The 9,793-nt window shown below is 35.3% G+C and overlaps 1 protein-coding gene across 1 annotated transcript; it reads left to right on the top strand.

The window, feature by feature from the left end:
* The first annotated feature begins 1,065 nt into the window (after positions 1-1,065).
* On the top strand, positions 1,066-4,417 carry CXCL8 (C-X-C motif chemokine ligand 8). Its single transcript, XM_060654881.3, has 4 exons — positions 1,066-1,169; positions 2,304-2,439; positions 2,722-2,805; positions 3,282-4,417. Exons 1-4 carry the CDS (start codon positions 1,106-1,108, stop codon positions 3,301-3,303), a joined length of 306 nt encoding a protein of 101 aa, XP_060510864.1. The 5' UTR covers positions 1,066-1,105; the 3' UTR covers positions 3,304-4,417.
* The last annotated feature ends 5,376 nt before the right edge of the window (positions 4,418-9,793 follow it).

Genomic DNA, 9,793 nt, shown 5'->3' on the forward strand with positions numbered 1-9,793 from the left:
AAAAATTAGGTGGCTGACCGAGTTTGAACCTGGATGGTTTTTCCACTAAGCATACACGGTTTGCCTTTCCATTAGATACTACTTAATTCTACCCTTATCAAGTAGCCCCAGGGAACCTCTTCCTGGAGCACAGACATATCTTCATTCATGTGTCCTTGAACAATGTTTTTAGGTAGAATGTGCTGTTCTCCTTCATCTTCTCCTTTCAACACCCTGCTCACACTGCTTCTGGAATATTCTGTCCTTCTGTCCCTGTTGGAATTAAAATCTCGGTACCACTTGTCTGTTCTGTAATACAGTCAGGTCTTTATATTGCTTTTTTCTTATGACAGACCAAACTCTCTGATAACAAGTACTTAGTCTTGTCTATCTCTAGATCCCCGCACTACTCAGAAGTTACTTGATAAATATTAGTAGAACCAAACTGAAAGGTGCGCCTTTTCATTCTTTCAAACATACATTAGAAAACCAAATCTTTTGAAAACTTGTAATACTCTCCTTGAGAAGAGTAATGGTTTCTGGAAACTTTCCAAAATACGCAGAAAAGGACTTCTCAAAATTGTGTCTCTAATAAAAGTGGTTGTCAAGATTACTTTCTCTATCATTACAGCACCTGTAATTTCCCTAGAGGAATGACCCTACCCTAAAAGAGTTATCACAAATGACCTTTCTCTAACAATTGCCAGACGGTACTCCAATAAATTTATTTATAAATAAAAAAGTACATCTGATAAGACTGTGTCAAAGAAGAGAAGCTTGAATGTGTAACAGTTATTTTGAAACATGGTTGAAAATGTTTTTAAATGAAATACTTAAAGATCAAATAGATCAAATAGAATTTCCACCGTGCCAAAAATCTGATAAGAGACATGTTCCAGGAGTGGGATGACTCAGGTCTGCTCACAAAGGGCAGGCAGACGGTTGCATATTGTGGAATTTCCTCTGACATAATTCAAGAATGAGGGTGCATATTCTCTGCTGCTGTGAATAATATAAAAAGCCACAGAAGCTCTCCATCCAACACAAGTCCTCTGGGACAGCAGAGCTCACAAGCGTCTAGGACAAGAGCCAAGAAGAAACCAGAACGAAAGCACCTTGCGTCAACATGACTTCCAAGCTGGTTGTTGCTATCTTAGCAGCTTTTATGCTTTCTGCAGCTCTGTGTGAAGGTAAGCATGCCTTTCTGATCTACCAGTTTTCCTGTGTCTAAATGTGATCCTTAGATTGCAAGATTATCCTTCCTGCTTTAATAACATTCTTCTTATTCAAGAAAAGGAAATAATATTTACAGTCATTTCATGTTCAATTGAAGTTTTAATTGTTTAGGCTTGATCTATACAACACTTAGAAAAGTATAAAGCTTGATTAATGTCGACATTCTGTTCCTATCATTCATACTCTGTAGTATGCATACATTTAATTTAAATCTATAATTTAGAGTGTATCTTATTAGATACCCATATTATTATTAACTAATATCAAGTATGGTAAACCTGGTAATTTTACTCCTTGTGCTGTTTCAGACAACTATCAATTCCTATTTGGTTTAAAGACACCCTGACAAATTGTAAACCTTTTGGGATCCCTCCTATGAAACAAATGCAGTTAGAAATGTTCATAGCATGTAGTTTCTATATATTTTTTCTTTTCTGTGAAGCATTAAGGATTTTCCCAAGATATGAGACATCTTTGTGCAACTTACTTATCTATTTTTATTAACTTTTTCTGAAGGCAATTTCTCTGTTGTTGAATTTTAGTTTACATACTGTAGGTAACATTGTGGCATCATAGAAGTTTGCACAATACCAAGTAGAAAAAAAAGTACTGTGAGGATGTCAACATTTCACAAAGGCAACTCCAAGTCTTTATGCGGGAAGTCAATCAATTCTGTCATTAGTGACAGTTTGTTATTTTATTTCATTTTTATTTTAAAAGAGAGATTGAGAATGTGAGTAGAGGAGAGGGGCAGAGGGAGAGAACGAGAGAATCTCAAGCAGGTTCCAGGCTCAGCATCGAGCCAGATACAGGGCTCAATCCCATGGCCTTGGGATCATGATCTGAGCTGAAATCAAGAGTTGGACGCTCAACGAACTGAGTCACCCAGGCGCCCCAACAATTTTTTTAATTGAATTTAGGAGCTAGGAGAATATCCAGGCTTCCACTCTGAGAATGAGTTTACTAAAGATGAGATGTTTACCAAACATCCCGTCACTAAATGATCAGTTTGAAATTAAGGAGAGAGTAGCCAGCAGAGCTGTATCTAGGTTGAAATTAATCCTGAATTGACTTTTTTTCTTTCACAGCTGCAGTTGTGTCAAGAATTAGTTCAGAACTTCGATGCCAGTGCATAAAAACTCATTCCACACCTTTCAATCCCAAATTAATCAAAGAACTGACAGTGATTGACAGTGGCCCACACTGTGAAAACTCAGAAATCATGTAAGTACTTTCAAAAGTGATTAGATATTTTACTCCAGCAAACCTATAATTGAGGAAGGTAGAAGTGTCATACAAAGTTCTAGGTACAGGAACACAGCAGTGGGCAAGACAAGAAAGAAATTCTTTGTCTCCATGACATTTACATACAGTACCTCTCATGCCTCGTAGCTAACGACTTGAACTCAGATTTTATGCCTATATTTCAAGAACCACGACTCGAATTGACAAAGGGATGTCTGAAACCCACTAAATACTGATTCAATCATATCTCTGTCATTTCAGTGTAAAGCTCGTTAGTGGAAATGAGGTGTGCCTGGACCCCAAGCAAAAGTGGGTGCAGAAGGTTGTGGAGATATTTTTGAAGAAGTAAGTTGTGTTTTGTTTGTTTGTTTGTTTTTAATTTAGATGCTTCATTTATTCTGAGACAGACAGTCTAAAAGTTAGCCTCTAATTTTCTTGTTTCTACTGGAAGACTACTCTCTAGGGATCTGCCCCTTTGACTTAACAAAAAAAATAGCGGCAATAGTGAGTTTGTTGTTCTCAAGACTGGGAAGACCATCCGTCTCAGTTTGTCAGGGCAAGTCTGGGCTTAAAATGCCGTGCCCTGCATCATTAGTATGGCTCCCTCAGAAGGGTCTCGGTTTGGATGATAACTTATCTGGTCTTTCTATTTATAGAAACAATAGTTTCAACAATAGTTGACAATTAGGACATTGCTAACACACGAATATCTAGGACTGTATTAATTTCCATAGTAAATGTATTTTCAAGAACCATACTCTCCTCCTGGTTCAAATAATGTTAATTTACAAAATTTTGATTTTAATTTTACTTCTTTTCAGAGCTGAGAAACAAAATGCATAAACAAACAAACAAACACATTCTCCATGGTTTCCAAGAATTCTTCAATAAAGATGCCAATGAAACTTCAAGCAAGCAAATTCACTTCAGCACTTCATGCAGTGTGTGGGTCTGGTGTAGGGTTGGTTGCCAGATAAAATAGAGTATGCTCAGTTAGATCTGGAGATTAGGAAAAACAATGAATAGTTTTTTTTCCAATGTCCCATGACACTGTCCCATGCAATATTTAGACACACTTATATTAAAAATATTATTTATTGTCTACCACAAATTCAAATTTAACTGGAAATCCTGGATATGTTTTGTAGTTATTGTTACATCTTTCAACCTCAACCTGCTGGCCAGGAGCCAGGAGTCCCTGTCCTTGTTTCCGTATTTATTCCTCAACTGGAGAAAAAGTATCAGTCACCATCCTACCTCACAGAGACGTGAGGACATGTGGAAGCACTTTAACTTTTTCTCATGTCAGGCGAATTATTATGTGCAAGTGAAACTTGTTTGCTTATTTATTATTTATATATTTATTTAAGACACAAATAGGGGAATCTCTCTGTATAAATTGGGGAAAATGGGAAATGAAGCATTGTTGGTAGGATAGTATAATGACGGTAGTGAATTTTTATTTATTTTGATATTAAATGATGTGACATCAGAGAACTATGTTGATCAAGGGTACCAGATTTAGCAAAATTGAAAACAAACAAGAGACCCAATTAATTTTTATTTCAGATAAACAATGAATAATTTTTTAGTATATGTATATTACTATTTATCTGAAATTGTAATTGAACTAGAAATCCTACTTTTATAGTCCTAGCCTTGTCTTGTCACTGCCTGCCTTGTACTGGGCTGTGTTGAACTGTAAGAATCCTGAATTATAATTGTTTCTCAAAGCAGCAAAAATTCAACAGGCAAAATTAACCGAGTAATTTCTTGCTAGTTAAAACTTATTTATTATGTACAAATGGATTCTTCTAATTTTATTTAAATTATTGTGTTTTTAAACACTGACTTTATTTTCTGACTTGAAGATGCTTTTATGTATTCCCAAAGAGATTTTTTTTCTGCTGTTTTGATGGTGTGGAAATCTAAGTGTAACTATGACACAACTTAAAATAAAACTTATTGTCAAAGTCATTGGGTGTTTGTCTTTCTTTAGTAGTTTTAAAAGTTATTGTTTTATAACTTTTTATATTAAAAATAATATTTTGCATTAAAAGACACAAATGTACTATCAACAATAGCCAAAGTATGGAAAGAGCCCAAATGTCCATCGATGGATGAATGGATAAAGAACATGTGGTATATATATACAATGGAGTATTACTCGGCAATCAAAAAGAATGAAATCTTGCTATTTGCAACTACGTGGATGGAACTGGATGGTTTTACGCTAAGTGAAATTAGTCAGAGAAAGACAAAAATCATGACTTCACTCATATGAGGACATTAAGAGACAAAACAGATGAACATAAGGGAAGGGAAACAAAAATAATATAAAAACAGGGAAGGGGACAAAACAGAAGAGACTCATAAATATGGAGAACAAACATGGTTACTGGAGGGATTGTAGGAGTGGGGGGTGGGCTAAATGGGTAAGGGGCACTAAGGACTCTACTCCTGAAATCATTGTTACACTATATGCTAACTAATTTGGATGTAAATTTAAAAAATTAAAAAATTAAATTAAAAAATAATAAATAAATAAATAAATAAATAAATAAATAAATAAAATAAAAGACATAATGCTTGGGGTGCCTGGGTGGCTCAGTTGGTTAAGCGTCTGACTTTGGCTCAGGTCATGATCTTGTGGTCTGTGAGTTTGAGCCCCACATAGGGCTCTGTGCTGACAGCTGGGAGCCTGGAGCCTGCTTCAGATTCTCTCTCCCCTGTCTGTCCCTCTCCCACTCACTCTCTCAAGGATAAATCAACATTAGAGAAATTTAAAAAAATAAAAACTTAAATGCTCCCTCTTAGCATTTTGTATATTATGTGGAACATTACAAACCTTTGTAGAAAAACAGAAATCTTGTCCAGAGATGGGTTACAAATGGTAGTCTCTTCCATAGAACAATGGAAGTTTTCTCAACTCCTCTTTGTATTCCATTTCACTAATAAGGCTGACTTCATATTTTTAACTAACCAACCCAGGTGTCTGTACAACTTAGCACAGCTGAGCACTCAGTGAAAGAGGGAAGTGGCTACTCATTACAAAGCACTTCTTAGCTAATTGAGGAGTGAAACTGACACATATGAGATAAAGAAGATTAAATATAATCAAAGACCAAGCGTATTTGAAAATAAGTAAAAAAGAAACTCTTAAAAGTAAAAATACAACAATTTGACTGAAATACTCAGTGGAGATGTTTTATAACAGATTAGACACTACTGAAAAGAAAATTAGAGATCCAGGAACTAAAACCAAAGAACTCTATCTGGAATTCATATCCAAGAATTAAAGAGGTATTAATAATAAAAAAATATAATTAAAATCATGGAGGATTGGGGATAAGATCTTACAAATACCTAGTTGAGTTTTTACAGGTGGAGGAGAGAGGAAAGGGTGAGAGACAACAATGAAAGTGACAATGTCAATGGCTGAAACTTTTCCACAAATGATGAAAAATAATAATCCACAGCTTCAAGAAATCCAACTTACAGATGCCTAACTTTACATTTCTACTCAAAAGAGAAGGATCTTAGAGCTTTGGTTCACATTTATGTACCTCCTCACTCATTTACTATCGCTTTGGGGTCCTTTAAGCCCACTTTGTTTGAAAGCCCCACAATGTGGAAGGAGGAAGAAGAGTATTCTCTTATTTTTTCATGCATTGGTTCATACTGCAACTTTTCCTCTGTGATTTTTCTCCTTACAACTACTCAGGTACCTGCAGCTGCCATTCTCTCTGTGGGTCGACATTATCTGTGGTGTGGACCACAAAGCCCATTCTTTCTCTCTTCTGATTCCCAATACTCTTGAGCACAAAAGTGTGCAGAATAATAGCATCAATAAGAGATTTATGAGTAATACACAAGAAGCAACCAACTGGAAATTCAACCCTGGTACTCACTGTGTCTAAAAACATTGTTTCTCAAGGTGATTTCTTCTTGCCTGTATTTCTTCTCAGACCGTGTTAGGGGGCCTCTTTTTCCTCAGAGTTCTGCCTAAGTTTCATTTCCACATTCTCCTCTTTGGATTCAAGTTCCCTTGTCCTACCACCCTTTGCAGTCTTTTATCTTATGGATCTCATACACAGTGAATAAAACAGATAACAAACAATTTTAGCATAACATTCACAGGAAAAATAAAAGATTTCTCAGAAGCATATAGCAAGAGTTATCTCACCTAACTAGACTACACTTCACTGAGAAAATCTAAGCTGGAGACTGAAGGATGAGGAGAAGTTAGCCACACAAAGGGAAGAAGGATATGTGGGCAAGGCTGGTCTAGACATCAGGGGAGAAGTAATTTGTAGGCAAGAGCATGACACAAATTGAGAAGTGAAAGAATTTCAATGTGGCTGGAGTTTAGCATGAAACAGAACAAGTCCTACAGATAAAGCTGTGCTAAATGGACTCTGGAATCTGTAAGGGGCTGAGATTTGGAATTGAAAACTTCTAACAGCTTCCAATTACCGTCATTTTAAATTGCGAACATTATAGGCCCTTCTTCTTCCAGAGTCTCCTCCCAAAAGGAAGTGAGAAGACATAAAAGCCACTCAAAAGTCTGACCTTGGGGGACTTTTAATGCCATTTGTAGTATTATTTTTATTAGAGGTAGTAATAAGTATTCACCTTAAAACTGAATTGTAAAATACATACATAGTACCTGCAACAAACAAAATCAACAAATTTTTATAATTGCTGGTTTGTTTGTTTGTTTGTTGCTAAAAATGCATTGAGAAATAGATGCATAGGTTAAAGTTACCTAAGCAGAATCTTTTGTTCTCAAGATTTTGGTAAATAAGTAGACAATGTGAATCAAAGAACTCCCGACCTTACACGAAACCTCTTAATGTGTTAAGTACACACCTTTAATATGATCAGTGTCTGACCCTGAAAGCAAGGTGAAGACATCTGCACCACCAATCTGATAAATCTTAATAATGACTCCTTATTTAAAAATCTAATCATTAATTTCATCTTTCTTGCTTTCAAAATACGCTAAAGGATTTTATCTACTTTCTCATCTATGTTGTCACTGCCATTGGACAGCAAAATATTCCATCAAAAAGGCAATTCATGGATCGAACTGGAGAGTGGGCATCATGTAAACAAGCCAAAAAGGAAAAATGAAAAAGAATAAGAGAAAGTAAGAGAGTGCAAGAATGAGAGAGAAGGAACAGCCAGTCAATTTGCTGAACTGAAAATTTTTGCTTTAGCGAAATTACGTATATAGACATGGATTTTATTTGTACAGACACAGGCTTAGACTCAAACTTGAGCACGCAATCTATTACTCCATCACTTTAATCCATTTATGTGGAATACAAATTGTAAGTCTAATTTTACCAAATAGAAGCATGAGTGCAAATATACATACACACACAAAATGAAAAGGAATGGAGAGATAAGAATAAAGTGCTCACCTTAAAACTGCATTAATTGTAAACCAGTACAATACATAATACATCATATGCACAACATACGAAATCAAGTAAGTTTCATAATTGCTGCTTGTTTGTTTGCTAGAAATGCACCAGGACATAGATTCATAGGTTAAAGTTAACAAAGCAAAATCTTTTATCATCAAGATTTTGGTAAATAAGTTGAAAGCATTTTTTTATTATCATACATCTATTTTCAATCGGGCCTAGGTTTGAAAATTTCAGAAGAAAAGATGAAAAACAATTTTACTTCTTGCTTGTAGTAATACAGCAAACCAAAAATTGCTTAAGACTGTATTAACCCTGCAATAACAAAAGAAAGCTTTAGAAGCAGTAATTTCTCCATTACTCACTTAAAAATACAGCAGACAGCAATTGCCTCAAGTTTAGCAACCGTCAGCTAAATTTGCAGATCACAGACAACAGATAGGGAAATTTTTAATGTAACAAAGTAAACACCAGGCTATTTCTTCCCACAAGATTTACAGATGGAGCAATTAGGTATTCTCCAGAAGATTACTTAAGGGTCAAAGAACCCAACTCTCAGTGAGTGAAGAATGAGAGCTTTCTACACTTTTTGCATTCCCACAGATAAAAGTCAAGGGGATAAATATTATTGTTACAAGACCTTCTAACATGATTTGGCAAGATGATGTTGGAAAATTAAGATGGGAAAACATTTGCAGATGATATTTCCATATAAAGTCTGCTTCAGACCTACCTAGAGGAATGTTCTAATCACTCTGTAAAAAATTACGGAACTTGGGCTAAAGATCAGTTTTAATGTGTCTAATAAGTCTATTTCATAGGGCATGGTTAGGTCATGTTTTAATCATGTTGTGATGCAGTTCTTTTCACCTCTGCCTACCTTTACTTTTTCATTGTGCTTCCAAAGGTTTCATCATGCCCCTTACAAGAATTCCATATGGAAACATGTTTCATTAAAGTCACAACATGTTTCTGCTCAGGTGTCTACTGGTCTCCAGCAGCTTTATCATGATTTATGTGAGTCAACCCTCTACTGACTTTCCACACTAGTTTCATTCTTCTCTAGTATATGCCGGTCACACTTATTAAACAGCTGATTTGAAACTTTTTAAGAATGAAGTTTGTGATCATTGATTCCACTTATACGTATATCTGGACGGTTACAAGATCCTCCCGCAAAGCTTGAATGAGGTCTCTGCGCTGACGTGAAATGGACACGGACTTCTCCTCATATGTCTTTTTCTAGCACTAAAGTTTTCCTGAAGAGATTTTTTCACTCTTCCTAAATTTCGTAAATTTTAGTTTACCAAAATTCTGTTTCATTTTCTTTAATCTCAAAATAAAGGTAAGAATTAGTAATGGTTACTAATTAGAATTTAAATTATATCTTCGCACGTAGTATTACATAAATTTTATATAAACCGTGTGTTTTCTTTCTGTCTATATCTTCTCCAATTACTTAAAATTTTGACCAGATGTTATAGTGAACAAAGATATATTAACTCTGATTTAAAAATATGGTATGCTCTGTGTGTGTTGTGGTAGCAGCTTTCAGATAAGCAGGGGAAGAGACTAAAATAATCTACGTAATTATGAATTAGAGTTAGAGATACCAATATGAATTCATATTCAGTATAGATATACATGGATCCATATAGGAATATTTACAGTATTTATAAACAGATATATATCCTTCCTTTGTCAGCTTATAGGACCTAGAAATGATGACACTTAGTAGCAACAAGCGCACCATTTTCTGACAAAATGAACGAGGGCCTTTTGGAGAACTGTTGGATCATAAGACTGGGTCAAGAACTATGTATGGAATCTTAAGTATCTTCTAACATCAGAAAGTAAGGAAGTGCTTCCCTCCAAAAAAATTGACGAGGACATGTCAA

This window comes from Panthera onca, chromosome B1 (assembly GCF_046562875.1).
Source record: "Panthera onca isolate mPanOnc1 chromosome B1, mPanOnc1 haplotype 2, whole genome shotgun sequence".
Lineage (NCBI taxonomy): Eukaryota > Metazoa > Chordata > Mammalia > Carnivora > Felidae > Panthera > Panthera onca.

Excerpts from the sequence above, each read along its gene's own strand:
- CXCL8 (XM_060654881.3), top strand. The coding sequence starts at position 1,106 with ATGACTTCCAAGCTGGTTGTTGCTATCTTAGCAGCTTTTATGCTTTCT. Across the intron at positions 1,170-2,303 it reads TTCTGCAGCTCTGTGTGAAG|CTGCAGTTGTGTCAAGAATT; the intron begins GTAAGCATGCCT and ends TTTCTTTCACAG. Across the intron at positions 2,806-3,281 it reads GTGGAGATATTTTTGAAGAA|AGCTGAGAAACAAAATGCAT; the intron begins GTAAGTTGTGTT and ends ACTTCTTTTCAG.